Source organism: Stegostoma tigrinum, chromosome 27 (assembly GCF_030684315.1).
Source record: "Stegostoma tigrinum isolate sSteTig4 chromosome 27, sSteTig4.hap1, whole genome shotgun sequence".
Classification (NCBI taxonomy): Eukaryota; Metazoa; Chordata; class Chondrichthyes; order Orectolobiformes; family Stegostomatidae; genus Stegostoma; species Stegostoma tigrinum.
Window position 1 is genome coordinate 43,178,771 of NC_081380.1, and position 17,737 is coordinate 43,196,507.

At 47.8% G+C, this 17,737-nt stretch overlaps 1 protein-coding gene across 1 annotated transcript in view; it reads left to right on the plus strand.

Annotated features, from left to right (window-relative positions):
* med13a (mediator complex subunit 13a) overlaps positions 1 to 17,419 on the plus strand; it is a 204,798-nt gene extending 187,379 nt beyond the window's left edge. Inside the window, 6 exon segments of the mRNA XM_059655412.1 lie at positions 6,081 to 6,128; positions 6,130 to 6,220; positions 11,369 to 11,496; positions 12,794 to 12,955; positions 14,659 to 14,759; positions 16,682 to 17,419. Of these exon segments, the coding sequence (XP_059511395.1) occupies positions 6,081 to 6,128; positions 6,130 to 6,220; positions 11,369 to 11,496; positions 12,794 to 12,955; positions 14,659 to 14,759; positions 16,682 to 16,814 (663 nt within the window). The 3' untranslated portion in view covers positions 16,815 to 17,419.
* The last annotated feature ends 318 nt before the right edge of the window (positions 17,420 to 17,737 follow it).

Sequence of the window (17,737 nt, forward strand, 5' to 3'; positions counted from 1 at the left end):
TCTCGCGCCCTCTCTCTCTCGCGCCTCTCTCTCCTCGCGCCCTCTCTCTCTCTCTCTCGCCCCTCTCTCTCTCGCCCTCTCTCTCTCGCTCCTCCTCTCTCGCGCCCTCTCTCTCGCGCCTCTCTCTCTCGCGCCCTCTCCTCTCTCGCGCCCTCTTCTCTCTCGCGCCCTCTCTCTCGCGCCCTCTCTTCGCTCTCTCTCGCGCCCTCTCTCTCCTCTCGCCCTCTCTCTCTCTCTCGCCGCCTCTCTCTCTCCCCTCTCTCTCTCTCGCGCCTCTCTCTCTCTCGCGCTCTCTCTCTCTCTCGCGCCCTCTCTCTCGCGCCCTCTCTCTCTCTCTCGCCCTCTCTCTCTCTCGCGCCCTCTCTCTCTCTCGCCCTCTCTCTCTCTCTCTCTCTCGCCTCTCTCCTCTCGCCCTCTCTCTCTCGCCCTCTCTCTCTCGGCCTCTCTCTCTCGCCCTCTCTCTCTCGCCCTCTCTCGCCCTCTCTCTCTCTCGCCCTCTCTCTCTCTCGCCCTCTCTCTCTCTCGCCCTCTCTCTCTCTCGCCCTCTCTCTCTCGCCCTCTCTCTCTCTCTCGCTCTCTGCTCTCTCTCTCGCCCTCTCTCTCTCTCGCCCTCTCTCTCTCTCGCTCTCTCTCTCGCTCTCTCTCGCCTCTCTCTCTCTCTCGCCTCTCTCTCTCTCTCTCGCCCTCTCTCTCTCTCTCGCCCTCTCTCTCTCTCTCTCGCCCTCTCTCTCTCTCTCTCGCCCTCTCTCTCTCTCTCTCGCCTCTCTCTCTCTCTCGCCCTCTCTCTCTCTCTCTCGCCCTCTCTCTCTCTCTCGCCCTCTCTCTCTCTCTCGCCCTCTCTCTCTCTCTCGCCCTCTCTCTCTCTCTCGCCCTCTCTCTCTCTCGCCTCTCTCTCTCTCTCGCCTCTCTCTCTCTCTCGCCCTCTCTCTCTCTCTCGCCCTCTCTCTCTCTCTCGCCTCTCTCTCTCTCGCCCTCTCTCTCTCTCTCTCTCTCTCGCCTCTCTCTCTCTCTCGCCCTCTCTCTCTCTCTCGCCCTCTCTCTCTCTCTCGCCTCTCTCTCTCTCTCTCCCTCTCTCTCTCTCTCGCTCTCTCTCTCTCGCGCCCTCTCTCTCTCTCTCGCGCCTCTCTCTCTCTCTCTCTCGCCCTCTCTCTCTCTCTCGCTCCTCTCTCTCTCTCGCTCTCTCTCTCTCTCGCCCTCTCTCTCTCTCGCCTCTCTCTCTCTCTCGCCCTCTCTCGCCCTCTCTCTCTCTCTCGCCCTCTCCCTCTCTCTCTCGCCCTCTCTCTCTCTCGCCCTCTCTCTCTCTCGCCCTCTCTCTCTCTCGCCTCTCTCTCTCTCGCCCCTCTCTCTCTCGCCCTCTCTCCTCTCGCCCTCTCTCTCTCGCCCTCTCTCTCTCGCCCTCTCTCTCTCGCCCTCTCTCTCTCGCTCTCTCTCTCGCCCTCTCTCTCTCTCTCGCTCTCTCTCTCGCTCTCTCTCTCTCTCTCGCTCTCTCTCTCTCTCTCGCTCTCTCTCTCTCTCGCCCTCTCTCTCTCTCGCCCTCTCTCTCTCTCGCGCCTCTCTCTCTCTCTCTCTCGCCCTCTCTCTCTCTCTCGCCTCTCTCTCTCTCTCGCCCTCTCTCTCTCTCTCTCTCGCCCTCTCTCTCTCTCTCGCTCTCTCGCTCTCTCTCTCTCTCTCTCTCTCTCTCTCCTCTCTCTCTCTCGCGCCCTCTCTCTTCTCGCCCTCTCTCTCTCTCGCCCTCTCTCTCTCTCGCCCTCTCCTCTCTCTCTCTCGCCCTCTCTCTCTCTCGCCCTCTCTCTCTCGCCTCTCTCTCTCGCCTCTCTCTCTCTCGCCTCCTCTCTCTCCCTCTCTCTCGCCCTCCTCTCTCTCGCCCTCTCTCTCTCGCCCTCTCTCTCGCCCTCTCTCTCTCGCCCTCTCTCTCTCTCTCGCTCTCTCTCTCGCTCTCTCGCTCTCTCTCTCGCTCTCTCTCTCTCGCGCCTCTCTCTCTCTCTCGCCTCTCTCTCTCTCGCGCCCTCTCTCCTCTCTCTCTCTCGCCCTCTCTCTCTCTCTCGCCCTCTCTCTCTCTCCCTCGCCTCTCTCTCTCTCTCTCGCCCTCTCCTCTCTCTGCTCGCTCTCTCGCTCTCTCTCTCTCTCTCTCTCTCTCTCTCTCTCGCCTCTCTCTCTCTCGCGCCTCTCTCTCTCGCGCCCTCTCTCTCTCTCGCCCTCTCTTCTCTCGCGCCCTCTCTCTCTCTCTCGCCTCTCTCTCTCTCGCGCCCTCTCTCTCTCGCCCTCTCTCTCTCTCGCGCCCTCTCTCTCTCGCGCCTCTCTCGCTCTCTCGCGCCCTCTCTCTCTCGCCCTCTCTCTCTCGCGCCCTCTCGTCTCTCTCGCCCCTCTCTCTCTCGCCGCCCTCTCTCCTCCTCTCGCGCCCTCTCTCCTCTCGCGCCCTCTCTCTCTCCTCGCCCTCTCTCTCTCGCCCTCTCTCTCTCGCCCTCTCTCTCTCGCCTCTCTCTCTCGCCCTCTCTCTCCGCCCTCTCTCTCTCGCCCTCTCTCTCTCGCCCTCTCTCTCTCGCCCTCTCTCTCTCGCCCTCCTCTCTCTCGCCCTCTCTCTCTCGCCTCTCTCTCTCGCCCTCTCTCTCTCGCCCTCTCTCTCGCCCTCTCTCTCTCGCCCTCTCTCTCTCGCCCTCTCTCTCTCGCCCTCTCTCTCGCCCTCTCTCTCTCGCCCTCTCTCTCTCGCCCTCTCTCTCTCGCCCTCTCTCTCTCGCCCTCTCTCTCTCGCCCTCTCTCTCTCGCCCTCTCTCTCGCCCTCTCTCTCTCGCCCCTCTCTCTCTCCGCCCTCTCTCTCTCGCCCTCTCTCTCTCGCCCTCTCTCTCTCGCCCTCTCTCTCTCGCCCTCTCTCTCTCGCCCTCTCTCTCTCGCCCTCTCTCTCTCGCCCTCTCTCTCTCTGCCCTCTCTCTCTCGCCCTCTCTCTCTCGCCCTCTCTCTCTCGCCCTCTCTCTCTCGCTTCTCTCGCCCTCTCTCTCTGCCCTCTCTCTGCCCTCTCTCTCTCGCCCTCTCTCTCTCGCCCTCTCTCTCTCGCCTCTCTCTCTCGCCCCTCTCCTCTCTCGCCCTCTCTCTCTCGCCCTCTCTCTCTCGCCCTCTCTCTCTCGCCCCTCTCTCTCGCCCTCTCTCTCTCGCCCTCTCTCTCTCGCCCTCTCTCTCTCGCCCTCTCTCTCTCGCCCTCTCTCTCTCGCCCTCTCTCTCTCGCCCTCTCTCTCTCGCCCTCTCTCTCTCTCGCCCTCTCTCTGCTCTCTCTCGCTCTCTCGCCCTCTCTCTCTCGCCTCTCTCTCTCGCCCTCTCTCTCTCGCCCTCTCTCTCTCGCCCTCTCTCTCGCCTCTCTCTCGCCCTCTCTCTCTTCCTCTCTCGCCTTCTCTCTCGCCCTCTCTCTCTCGCCTCTCTCTCTCGCCTCTCTCTCTCGCCCTCTCTCTCTCGCCCTCTCTCTCTCGCCTCTCTCTCGCCTCTCTCTCTCGCCTCTCTCTCTCGCCCTCTCTCTCGCTCTCTCTCGCCCTCTCTCTCTCGCCTCTCTCTCTCGCCCTCTCTCTCCTCGCCCTCTCTCTCTCGCCTCTCCTCCGCCTCTCTCTCTCGCCCTCTCTCTCGCCTCTCTCTCTCGCTCTCTCGCCCTCTCTCTCTCGCCCTCTCTCTCTCGCCCTCTCTCTCTCGCCCTCTCTCTCTCGCCCTCTCTCTCTCGCCCTCTCTCTCTCGCCCTCTCTCTCTCGCCCTCTCTCTCGCCCTCTCTCTCTCGCCTCTCTCTCTCGCCCTCTCTCTCTCGCCCTCTCTCTCTCGCCCTCTCTCTCTCGCCCTCTCTCTCTCGCCTCTCTCTCTCGCCCTCTCTCTCTCGCCCTCTCTCTCTCGCCCTCTCTCTCTCGCCCTCTCTCTCTCGCCCTCTCTCTCTCGCCCTCTCTCTCTCGCTCTCTCTCTCGCCTCTCTCTCTCGCCCTCTCTCTCTCGCCCTCTCTCTCTCGCCCTCTCTCTCGCCTCTCTCTCGCCTCTCTCTCTCGCCCTCTCTCTCTCGCCCTCTCTCTCTCGCCCTCTCTCTCTCGCCCTCTCTCTCTCGCCCTCTCTCTCTCGCCCTCTCTCTCTCGCCCTCTCTCTCTCGCCCTCTCTCTCTCGCCCTCTCTCTCTCGCCCTCTCTCTCTGCCCTCTCTCTCTCGCCTCTCTCTCTCGCCCTCTCTCTCTCGCCCTCTCTCTCTCGCCCTCTCTCTCTCGCCCTCTCTCTCTCGCCCTCTCTCTCTCGCCCTCTCTCTCTCGCCCTCTCTCTCTCGCCTCTCCTCTGCTCTCTCTCGCCCTCTCTCTCTCGCCCTCTCTCTCTCGCCTCTCTCTCTCGCCCTCTCTCTCTCGCCCTCTCTCTCTCGCCCTCTCTCTCTCGCCCTCTCTCCTCTCGCCCTCTCTCTCTCGCCTCTCTCTCTCGCCCTCTCTCTCTCGCCTCTCTCTCTCGCCCTCTCTCTCTCGCCCTCTCTCTCTCGCCTCTCTCTCTCGCCCTCTCTCTCTCGCCTCTCTCTCTCGCCCTCTCTCTCTCGCCCTCTCTCTCTCGCCCTCTCTCTCTCGCCCTCTCTCTCTCGCCCTCTCTCTCTCGCCCTCTCTCTCTCGCCCTCTCTCTCTCGCCCTCTCTCTCTCGCCCTCTCTCTCCGCCCTCTCTCTCTCTCTCTCGCCCTCTCTCTCTCGCCCTCTCTCTCGCCCTCTCTCTCTCGCCCTCTCTCTCTCGCCCTCTCTCTCTCGCCCTCTCTCTCTCGCCCTCTCTCTCTCGCCCTCTCTCTCTCGCCCTCTCTCTCTCGCCTCTCTCTCTCGCCCTCTCTCTCTCGCCCTCTCTCTCTCGCCTCTCTCTCTCGCCTCTCTCTCGCCCTCTCTCTCTCGCCCTCTCTCTCTCGCCCTCCTCTCTCTCCGCCCTCTCTCTCTCGCCCTCTCTCTCTCGCCCTCTCTCTCTCGCCCTCTCTCTCTCGCCCTCTCTCTCTCGCCCTCTCTCTCTCGCCCTCTCTCTCTCGCCCTCTCTCTCTCGCCCTCTCTCTCTCGCCCTCTCTCTCTCGCCCTCTCTCTCTCGCCCTCTCTCTCTCGCCCTCTCTCTCTCGCCCTCTCTCTCTCGCCTCTCTCTCTCGCCCTCTCTCTCTCGCCCTCTCTCTCTCGCCCTCTCTCTCTCGCCCTCTCTCTCTCGCCCTCTCTCTCTCGCCCTCTATACAGGACCTTCAGTCCAAATTTGAAGATCCCAACAAATTCTCAGAAGTTAGGAGTGTTACTTTGTTCACTAGGCATGCTGATCATCTGTGTTATATTGTTGGTTAAAAGTATTTTTTTATATGAAGGATTGACATTACATATAGAAAACATCGTGTAGTTTTGTTGTATATACCTGTAATGTACAATGTGGACATATTGTGGAATGGAACTTGTAGCAACATTGGATGACAGGTCAGTGTTGCTGGCTTCATATTTAGAGATACGGGGGCATGGAACTGAAAGAACTCAGGCAATGGGGTCATTATTATGTATAACAAAAACAAATACATTTGAGAAATGCTGGCCTTATAGAGTGCCCTATTAAGTTGTCTAAATATCTGAAGGAGTGCTTCACAAATTAGCTTATGAAGTGCTGTGACTTGAATGCCCATCTTTTTAGTGGGGGAGAAATGTTAGGTAGGATGCTGGGAGAAACAACATTTTTTTTTAAATAGTGCCACAGAATCTATCGCACTGAGAAATTGTTGACTTTGAAAAGCAGAATAAGTGCATTAATTGGAATATGTTAAATCTTTCTAGCTTTGGTAATTAACATTAGGGGTTCAGAGAATATTTCGACTCTTAATGAAAAATGGCGTTTGCAGATTTCTCCAAGCTATCAGCAAATCATACTTTGCAATTTTCTTTTCCCCCGAAGCTGTGCGCTGTGTGAACCGTGTGAGCCAATTAGCTCCTTCAAAGAGTGCAGGTTCTTTTGAAGTCATGAAAGAAGTTTTCTTTTCATACACTTACTCATTTGGTTTATTGTTGAGTAGTTAACAGAAAATCTTATTTTGAAATGTTGGTTTAAGACAAAACTTTCTTTTAAATTTTTGCTGCAGACTCCGTGTCTGTTTGGATCAGTGTTTGGCCGTGGGCACATCACTCAACATGCAGACGTCGCAGCTGAGCCACACCACAGGATACTTCATGCACTCACATCCTGGTGTTTCCTACCTCTGCAATGGTGCAGGTGCCAACTGGGAGCTATGAAATAAACGTTGGTTAGTCATATGTATTGTCTATTCCCTGTATCAGTTGGATTCTTAACAGATGGTGGATTTTCAGTGATAATGGGAACTGCAGATGCTGGAGAATCCGAGATAACAAAGTGTGGAGCTGGATGAATACAGCAGGCCAAGCAGCATCTTAGGAGCACAAAAGCTGATGTTTCTGGCCTAGACCCTTCATCAGAAAAGGGGGATGGGGAGAGGGTTCTGAAATAAATAGGGAGGGGGGGTAGGCGGATCAAAGATGGATAGAGGAGAAGGTAGGTGGAGAGGAGACAGACAAGTTAAAGGGGCAGAATGGAGCCTGTAGAGGTGAGTATGGGGGGGAGGTAGGGAGGGGATAGGTCAGTCCGGGGAGGACGGACAGGTCAAGGGGCTGGGATGAGATTAGAAAGTAGGAAATGGAGGTACGGCCTGAGATGGGCGGAGGGGATAGGTGAGAGTTAGAACAGGTTAGGGAGGCGGGGACGAGCTGGGCTGGTTTTGGGATGCAGTGGGGGGGAGGGAGATTTTGAATCTTGCGAACCAAACGGAGGCTTGGGCATCAAGCAGATGTTCACCTGCACATCTGCCAATGTAGTATGCTGCATCCGCTGTACCCATTGTGGCTCCCTCTACGTGGGGGAAACCAAGCGGAGGCTTGGGGACCGCTTTGCAGAACACCTACGTTTGGTTCGCAATAAACAACTGCACCTCCCAATCGTGAACCATTTCAACTCCGCCTCCCATTCCTTACATGACATGTTCGTCCTGGGCCTCCTGCAGTGCCACAATGATGCCAACTGAAGGTTGCAGGAACAGCAACTCATATTCTGCTTGGGAACCCTGCAGCCCAATGGTATCAATGTGGATTTCACAAGCTTCAAAATCCCCACCCCCACCCCCACCCCCCGCCCCCGCATCCCAAAACCAACCCAGCTCGTCCCCGCCTCCCTAACCTGTTCTTACTCTCACCTATCCCCCCCTCCCACCTCAAGCCACACCTCCATTTCCCCCCTACTAACCTCATCCCATCCCCAGACCTGTCTGTCCTGCCCGAACTGACCTATCCTCTCCCTACCTCCCCACCTACACTCATCTTTACTGGCTCCATCCCCGCCCCTTTAACTTGTCTGTCTCCTCTCCACTTATCTACTCCTCTATCCATCTTTGATCCGCCTCCCCCTCTCTGTCCCTATTTATTTCTGAACCCTCTCCCAATCCCCCTTTTCTGATGAAGTGTCTAGGCCGGAAACGTCAGCTTTTATGCTCCTGAGATGCTGCTTGGTCTGCTGTGTTCATCCAGCTCCACACTTTGTTAACTTATGATGGATTTTCAGTGTTTGAATTGGGGTGTGACCTCTTATTATTCTGTTGAATTGTCGATTTATGGACTGTACTGTAGACCTGTCTAATGGTTGGTGGCTCAGCTGGTGCACCAGTTCCTAATTCACCGATAAGTAGCTGATTATGGATTTAATTTGTTTTATTTTGAATGATTAGATTGATTAGTCCTGAAGCAAAAATCTCCTTCATGGCCTTTTCGATGCATAGTTTTTATTGATTGCTGCAATGGCTGCACAAGTTGATCAAATAACCTGCTTAGTTCTTCAGAGCAAGGAAGTCTGCAGGCTCACTGTCTGATGCTAGCTTATTGCAGTGGTAATAATGGTAGGGGCACTACATTTGGCTTCAACACTTCATTGTTTCTGGTGGAGAGAAAACCAGAACTACAATTTGATTTGATGGCCCTGGGTTGTGAAGGAAGTTCAGCGAGCTCTCTTGCTTTGTGAATGCACATATGAATACTTGAGCAAATTATTTTCTGCTGTATTCAGTTGAAGTGAAAACTGATGGTTGCTCAAGGTGCGGTATCACATAGGAATGTCACCAAAATTAAGATGAAATTTTAGCCATATTTAAAATCTCAACTCAATGATTAATGGCTCGCTCGAAAGGTAATGTCGGATGTCCATCAAATTGTGCTGTATCATAACACCTTCCTGATTTACAGTCTGCTATTAATCAGCAAAAATCTACACTTGCTTGGTTTCTATTATGAGTGACATGATAGCTAAAAGCACCATCTCTGGTGTTGAAACCTGATGTGGACCTAAGATTTCATTCTCTGTTTGAACATAGTTTGTAATGTTACTGTTCGGCCTTTAAGCCAAGGATGGGAAAATTCAACGATTGTTCCAAATTTGGATATCTGCTGGGTAGGATACTTTACCTGGTTAGAATTGTAGAATTTTACAGTACAGGAGGAGGTCATTCGAGTCATTGCCTCTGTATCGTCTCCCAAAAGAGCTACACAGCTAATCTTATTCCCCAGCTCTATCTCTATTGCCCTCTAAATTCGTCTCTTTCAAATGTATATCTCTTTTGAAACCTCTGATGGAACCTGGCTCCACCACTCTCCCAGGCAGCACATTCCAAATTCTGATAACAGAGGAAAGAAGTTTCTCTTCATCTCCTTCCTAGCTCTCTTGCTGTCTGTCTTGAAATTGTGACCCCTCGTTACTGTCATACCAACTAGTGGAAATAGAATATCCTCCTTTGTCCTGTCAAAGTTGTTCATAGCTTTGCACACCTCAATCAGATTGCGTCTTAATTGTCTCTGTTCCAAGGTGGGGGGAGAAAACTCAATTTCTTTAATCTTTCCTTGTATCTAAAATGCTTTATTCCTAATACTTCATTCAATTCCTAGTAAATCTCCTTTGCACTGTCTCCAGGGCTTTAACATTCTTCCTTAAATACAATGTCCAGAACACACTACTCCAAACATGGTTTCTGACAGTTTGTAGAGGTGCAGCGTGACTACTCTTATACTCAATGCCCCTGTTTATAAATTCAAGGATCCTGTAAGTAGTTTTAACTTCACTGGCCATCTTCAGACAATTATGTACTTTGAAGTCTGAGGTACCTCTACTCCTGTACTCCCCTCAGAGTTGTATCATGCAGAGACTCAATGTTTCTTCATCCAAAATGTATTGCCTAATTTTTTTTTGCATTGGAATTTGCCAGAGTTTGGAGCACTGTGTACAGTTTTGGTTGCCCTGCCGTAGGAAACATGTTATTGAATTGGAGAGGATGCAGAAAAGATTTTCAGGGATATTACCAAGATGGAGGGTTTGTGTTATAAAGAGAGACTGGACAGCCTGGGATCCCTTTCACTGGAGCATAGGAGGTTGAGGGAGTGACCTTCTGTAGAGGTTTATCAAATCATATGGGGCTTACATAAGGCAAATAACAAAAGCCTTTCCCTAGGATAGGGGACCTCAAAACTAGAGGGCATAATTTTAATGTGAGAGGAGAAGAATTTATATGGAATCTGAGGGGCAACTTTTTCACATGGCGTGGTTTGTATGTGGAATGAGGAATTGGTAGACGCAGGTCCACTTATAACATTTAAAATGCATTTCAGCAGGTACAGGAACAAGGAAGGGTTTAAGAGGGATGTGTGCCAAACACAGGCAAATGGGACTAGTTCAGTTTGGAAAACGTGGTTGGCATGGACAAGTTGGACTGAAGGGTCTATATCTGTGCTGTATGACTCTGACTCAGTGTCAGCCTATTTCACCAACTTGTCAGAGTTCCTCTGAAGTCACTCAGCATCATCCTCACAAATCACTGTTCCCCCTAGCTTAGAAATTTAGACATTTTGCCCTCAATGCCCATCTCCAAATCTTTTATGTAAATTAGAAAAAGCAGGGGTCTCAACATCAATCTCTGGGGAGCACTACTTTCATCTCATAGCTCCAGCCTGAGAAATGTCAACCTCTGTATACGTTCCGTTCCTTATCTTTTCATCCACTTTTAATCCAAGCTGTGAAGGACCCATCAGACCCAAACATTTCTAATTTGCTAACTAACCTGCCATGTGGCAGGTTTCTATCAGTGCTTTCTGTCAGACACTTCCGGTGTCACTTCATCAAAATTTAGATTTGTCAGACACGACCTGCCTTTGAGAACGCCATGTTGATTGATTTAGTATTAACTTATTTTTCTGTGTATGTTTATCTTACCCCTATTTTGGCCTCCATCAGAATTCCCTCTATTAATATCAAGCTGACAGGTCTGTAGTTTCCTGGGTTAACCTTTGTTCCTTTCTGAAACAATAGTGGCACGTTTGCGATCTTCCAGTTTTCCAAACTAATCCTATCATCAGAGTGGCCTGGAAAAATTCTGTTAATGACCACGCAGTTTGCTCCCTTACCTCCTCGGCAATCTAGGACGCATCCTGTTGCGGCCTGTTGACTTCTTTACCTGGGTTCTGCATCTTGACTTTATCACTTCCATTGCTTGTTGTTCAATGCCCATGCTTTTAACCTGTTGATTAACCTGTTGATAATTGATGGACACCTATGAATGGTTATTAATGGAGAGTTACTGTGAGGGTCGTGTGGGGTGTTTAGGCTAGGGGAGGGAAAGCTGTGAATGTATGCACCATGATAATTTGGGAGGGGCAGGAACTAATTTCTCACATTAGTCTACATTGGAGTTCTCTAACCTTTGAGTGGAGGGTTTGTATTTTACTTTGTTTCCCCCTCAGTCACAGGGAAGATGATGTATTGACAGGTAATGGAGCAGTGGTGACTACTGCTGGTTTGATGGGGTATATGGGTGTGTTGAGTGTTGACAGGCCCATAAGATGTGTGAGTGAGCGAGTTAGTGATACTGATTCTTTTCCCTCTGCCTCTCTCTTCCCTGGTTCGGGGGGTGACAGCCACTTTCTGAACTGTTCCACTCCTGTTCATGCTCCTTGTCCTATCAGTAACTTGGTTCCAGCAGCATGGGTCTGACTTCCTTACTTGCTGTGCACATTTAACAATCTATTATTGGAAACAGGCAGTGAGGAATACTTGGAGATTGATATTTGATGTTAGAACATTGATTTGAACTATTACAGACACATCCTGCTGGTCATTACTAAGTAGGGACTGAACTTTACACTCATCCATCAGTCTTCCAATATATGACTTTAACTGACCTGTGCCGAATGAAGGAGTGTTGTGTTAAGTTTCTACTAACTGAAGAACTTTCACTATAGAGTTGTTTACTGGAATGGGTAATGCAGAAAAAGTGCTGCTCGTTTATAAGTTGGTTTGAAACTTGTGCTCTATTCTTATCTAACTTCTTTTGAATTGATTTGAATTGTAGAGGAAATGGGAATCTTTGAATTACTGGACCCAGATGATGATCTCATAATCAACTTGCCAGCATCTCCATCTACATCTCCGGTACATTCACCAGGCTCTCATTACCCACACGGTGGTGACACCGGCAAGGTGAGACCATTGTATTATCACATTTGCTTCTCCTTTACTGAATTTTTGTTCAATGCCTCTGTAAATCACTGGGTACAGAGGAGAAGACTACTTGCTACATTTTAGTTCATGAAAACCCTGCTGCCTTTCTGTTTACCTCTTACATGCTAATGATATCCATCATTACTTAAAGATTTCCATGGTTTTGCTGTATTGTACTCTGCCTGGAAGATCTTTTCTCACACATTTTGAGAAAAGAATTGCACCTTGGAATCAATCTTAAATTAGTGTGTTAGCCTAATTCTGTCCCTCTATGACACTGTCCTGGTATTAATAATATGAACTGTTTTCATGCATAACATCTTTTGGCCATCTTTCAGTTGCTTTCCTTTTTCAAGTTTTCCTCCCTTTTCTCAGTATTCCATGTTTGCTAGGGTTCCATAATGTGTTCTGACATTTAGTGATTGGTATAGAATGCCATCAGAACTTGGCAACAGCTGCCAAACTCCAGTGTGATTAAATTGCTTCAGGCAAAGGTTCTGCTAACCAAAGAGGTGTGGGCTGAAATATGTTAACAAGGAAGTGGTGGGCATCTGCCAAGAATTGAACTTTGTCTCTCTTGCACAGGCCTTCTACTGCAAAGTTCATAAACTGTCAAGTATTGATTCCTAAGAAAATTGATTTTTTGCACTCTTTAATACTCTTACATGCTTCTTCCTTACGTATCATTTTTCGTGAAAAAAATGTGAAATTCTTACAGCTTATATCTCCAGTGCTTTTGACTACTTGTGCAGTTTTCATACTGTGGGACTTCTTTTGTTTTCATTTTGAAAGAAACATTATGTGGAGAAATGACGTTGTGACAGGTGTGAAAATATTGCAGTGACCTGTCGGCTATCTTTTTGCTTTCATTCTCGCCACAGTTATGTGAAAGCATTATGAATTGTGATGTATGACGCATTAAATGGCTAGGAGAAAGTTTAAGTGGAGTAACGTCTATAGAGAAATTCTGCAGAAAACAATGGCTAGTGCATAGTGTAACTGTAAAATTCTATATTTGTGTCGGTTATGCTGATTTTTCTGGTAACATCTTACTCCATTTGCTGCACTGTCTGGTTGTAGCGTGTGATTTTTAAAAAAAAATATCATTCAGCAGATGTGGAGTTTGCTGGCTGGGCCCTTGAGAAGATGGTGGTGGTGAGTCTCCATTGGTGTTGGTGGGCCCACAGTGCTGTTAGGGGAGGGAGTTCTAACAAACTACTGCCATCTGCTGCAATCTGTGAATTATTGGAGCTAATTTGTTGCTTTTTTTTTTCAGGGTCAGTGCACAGACCGTCAAGAATCTCATGATGAAGTCACCATTTTGCAGCAGCCCCTGGCACTGGGATACTTTGTCTCGACAGCTAAGGCTGGGCCGCTTCCTGATTGGTTTTGGTCAGCCTGCCCTCAAGCACAGAACCAATGTCCACTTTTTCTCAAGGTAAACCAAGCCACTTATTGAATCTTTTTTCCTGCAATCTTGGTGATCTTCAAAATTATTCTGGATTTTGGAGTGAATTGCCATTAAACTTGTTGAGCTTATGAATACATGATAAATGGTAGGACCTTGGGCAGTACAGAGGATCAGAGGAACCTTGATGTGCATGGATCTTTGAAGGTAAGAGGACAGGTGGAGGTTGTGGTTAACAACGCAAATGGGATACTTACCTTTATTAGTCAAATGCAAGATCTGGGAGGTTATGATGGAGCTGTAGCATGTTGGCTAGGCCGCAGTTGTAGTAGTTTGTGCCGTTCTAGTCACAGCGCTACAGGAAGGATGTGATTGCGTTGCAGACAGTGCAGAGAAAATTCATCAGGCAATTGCCTGGGTTAGCATGTTTCAGCTCTGAAGAGAGACTTCATAGGCCAGGGTTGTTTTCCATGGAGCAGAGAAGCTTGACGGAGGACCTGCTTAATGTGTACAGAATTATGAAGGGCATAGATAGGGTCGATAGAAATAAACATCTCCCCTCATTTGAGGGGAAAGGGGCAGAAGGTTTAGAGGGTTTGTCAAGAGATTTTGTTTTCATCTAGACAGTGATGTGTTTCTGGAAATTCCTATCTGAAAGAAGTTTGAGCCGTTAGAACGTTGAGAAGTATTTAGATGAACACTTGAAATGCCATAGCATAGAAGGCTATATGGGCAAGTGTTGGAAAAAGGAATTTGGTAAATGTAGATAATTGTTTGATGACTAGCATGTACAGGATGAGCTGAAGGCTCATCTCTACTGTAACATTCTGACTCTGGTTGTTGCTTATTGTAGAAGAAACAGTTAATCTGCAATCTTGATTGTTGCTCCTGGTTCATAAAATATGTATTTCAGTCCTTGTCACTAGATTACCGGAGCATGTTTCTCTTAAAGTAAAGCTTCTGCTGTAAGCAAATAGTGTTCCTCATAATTGTAATTAAGTCTCTTTACCCCACCTTACATTATGTGTTTATTCAGTACTTTGGTGCAAAATCCAAGTTCACTGGAGTGAAGAATGGTGAGTGTGCAGAGATGCTTGGCTGGTACAATAAATTATTTTAAAATTCTCCCAACTGGAAGGATCAGACAGTGATCTCTTATTTTGGAAGGGACAGAGAGCATGAGATTTTGCCCGCTGCTTCTGTACTCTCCTGAAGTTTCTTGAGGAGTGAAAACAATAAGTTGAACTCGGACGTTTTTCATTCAGGGATTTCAGCAAAGGAGAAAGTAAGGGGTCCCTGCCCCTGGACTGACGGACCCAGTGTTCAAGCCCCACCAGCTCCAGAGGTATACAATGAAATCTCTGAGCAGGTTGATTAGAAAAATATTACATTTGTTTCTCCCTGTTTTTTTAAAAAATGTGTCTGTCCTGACTAATATATTCTTGAGGTAGAGCTTGATGGTGGGGATATTAACCTCGAGTTGGAATCTTAAGTTCATAAAGTATTCTGATTAAATTTCAAGTAACTAACCGCAGGACAAATGTTGAAACCTAAAAGATTTTGTTGCATTTATTAGCGTGGTAACTTCAGGAATCGTAGGCTGTAATTTTGTGTGTAATGTGGTTGTGCTGTACTAGTGACGATTGCTACCATCTAGTGGCAAGTGTGACAGTAACATACTGAGCTGGACCATATATAATTTACTTGAGTTTTCATTTCTTCTTGGTTTCTAGGCCTCGTTGCACCTCCACGTGCCTTCAGTGCATTCGGATGAGTTGCTTCATAGCAAGCACTCCCACCCACTTGATTCAAACCAGACCTCTGATGTGCTCAGGTATAAGATGCTGCATTATTCTGCAGTTACTTCTGAAGTAATTTTAGTGCATTTAGTGCATTCGCAATCTATAGAATTGTTGAGCAATTACATCGTTAAAATTCTCCCCCACCCCCAGATGTTTGCAGTTTAAAGATTTTATCCTTTGTGAAGATAAAATAACCTGACTGTACAGTTGGAGATAACACTTTCTCCTGTGGGTTGTGTATGGAGGGAAGCATTTGGGAATCACACAAAAGTGCTTGAAGATAGTGAATGATGTGCAAGGAGTGGCACTGATCCCCGTTTCATATTTGTACAAAGCACCTTTTGAAGACAAGCTGCAAGTTTTCAATAGCCTTTCGATCAATGTATACCTCTATTCAACACCCAGCAACATCTTGCCAGCCATTTATGCTATTGTAGTTGAAGAGGATGTTTGTATAAAATGTTTGTATAAAACTTAAAAAACACTGTGCTTTAACTGTATGTTCAGAAACTGTTTTATAGGTAGCCTTACAGATAATTTCTGTTTAAATTTGCTGCTTTGCACTTCTGCTTCATCAGATTAATAGGAATGCTGGTTTATTATTATTTGTGATGTGTAGTGAAGTGCAGAAAAATGTTCACAACTCCTGTAGAGATAATCACAGATTTTAAAAAGGAATTTAAACTTCCAATTAATAGTTGAAAGATGACATAACAACAAGATCTCAAGTTTTAAGATCTTTAACAGGCAAAGTAAGTACAAAGAGTATTTAGTTAGTGTTGACAACTGTACTTAAAGCTATTGAATAAAATTTTCCTCCTTTCCAATCCAGTCAAAAATTTGCACTTTGTAATTTGTGTGAACATCTGGCCCTAAGATAGTGACAGTGGGATCAGTGCACATTGATATTTAGCTTGCAAGGATTTATACCTCTTTCTTGCCCAGTTTGGTAATTTTTAATCATAACCCTGTCTTTAATGGTGGTAACTTCCCTGGAGATTCTTCCTTTCTTTCAAATGGCACTGTGGCTCAGTGGTTAGCGTGTTGCCTCGCAGCACCGGGGAGCTGGGTTCGGTTCTAACCTTGGGCAACTGTGTGCAGTTTGCACGTTCTCCTGTGTCTCCATGTATTTCTGTCAGGGTGCTTCGGTTTCCCCTCATTGTCCAGAGATGTGCAGGTTGGGTGGATTGGCCATACTAAATTGTAGTGTTCAGAGATGTGTAGGTTAGGTGTATTACCAATGGGATAATGCAGGAATAGGATAGGGGGATGGATCTGGGTGGGATGCTGTTTGGAGGATCGGTGTGGACTTGTTGGGCTGAATAGCCTGCCCTCACACTGTGAGGATTCTATGAAGCAAGGTGACTTATTTCCAATTCATGTGTATTTGAGTAGGACCTTTCACTTGCATTATGCATGCTGAGCTCAGAAGATTTTTGACTTACAGCTGCTCTCTGTCTCTCTCTGTCTTAAATGTTGGTAGACTGACTGTGCCTTAGAAACACTTTCTCTTCAAAACACATCTTCAACAATTTGAGAGACAAGGACTTTTTATTCAGGTTAGAAGTGCCACTAGTTATTCTTGAGACCACAGCTGTCTCTATCTTGGAAGTAAATGGACAGTTTAAAGCATAATAGTTTACTGCCTGACACTTTCAACACTGTTCTGGATCTTTTAGGGTTTAGCAGTGTGACTGGTGTAAAGGCAGATCCTTCTGCAACTTTCCAATGAACAACCTAAGTCTCCCTTTAATCTTTAACAGGCCAGTTGTTAGACAGGTACATAGCAGGTCACATGACCCACTTCATTTTAGCATAAATTAATAGACAGCCCAAAAACGCTTCAGAAGTTCTGCTTTTGTAACAATATAAAGAGCTTGCACATGCTTATTTCTAATTTGACATTTTCTGTAAATGTTTCTGTTTCATATTGTGAACTTCCTTTGAACTCTAGGTTTGTTCTGGAACAATACAATGCTCTTTCTTGGCTGACCTGTGACCCTGCCACCCAGGACCGCCGCTCCTGCCTCCCTGTTCATTTTGTGGTGCTGACGCAGCTGTACAACTTCATCACAAGCATGTTGTAAACCTCGCAAGAGAACTGAGGGATTCAGGAATTACTCGAAAAAGGGATATCGTTTGAGAGGGTCATCAAGAGCAGGAATTGGTAGGAAGGGAAGCATGCATTACTCATGGAGAACTGGAGGGATTCTTGGAATTGGGTCTGAATGACCCCAGGATGTCCCCCCTCACCCCCCCACCCCCATTAATTGCCTGGTGGGTTTTAAAGCCACAGGCAGTTTATCCAAAAATGCCTGCATCTTAATTTATTGTAAGTTTTTAAATGTTGTATAAATTGTCTTATATTTTGTATTTTTTTTAATTTTTCACGAAGGTCTATACTGCCTTCAGGCTTTAAAGCATTTGTTGTACTAAAATATCTATAATCGTCTTAAAAGTTTGCAGTAGGTTGCTATAAAGTCGGGAGGGAGAGCAGCAAATATCTATTGGCTCAGTGTACATTTTAGTAGGGGTGGGGTTAGTGTTAACCATACATTTGTGTGTGGTAAAAATGCAGCGAAGCTGTGGATGCAAAGTACTTGTACAGTAAATATGTTCACTGTGTTTATATAACTGAAAAGTACATCTTATGGCATTTCTTATCATGCATTTGAAGCCAGCGCTAAAATGGGAAGGGTTGGGGAGGGGTGGGAGGGTTTGGAAATGGGACTGAGGAGGAGGGCTGCTCTGGTCAAGGTCAGTCCCAATGACCTGCCTATTTGTACATAAAAGAAGTCAGTAACTTTAATTTGTTACTACTGTATAAAAAAGAAAAATTGTGCAGAATGGTAACTAAATTTTGTAGCAGAATTTTTTTCCAAAATTGAATCAATGCAATGCAGGTGTGTTGGTCTGTTGTAGTGTTAAGGTTTCTAGGCCCAGACTCTTACCATTGTCCGAACTTAATGATGGCTTCAGTGAATGGACCACTTTACAGAACCAGGCACCA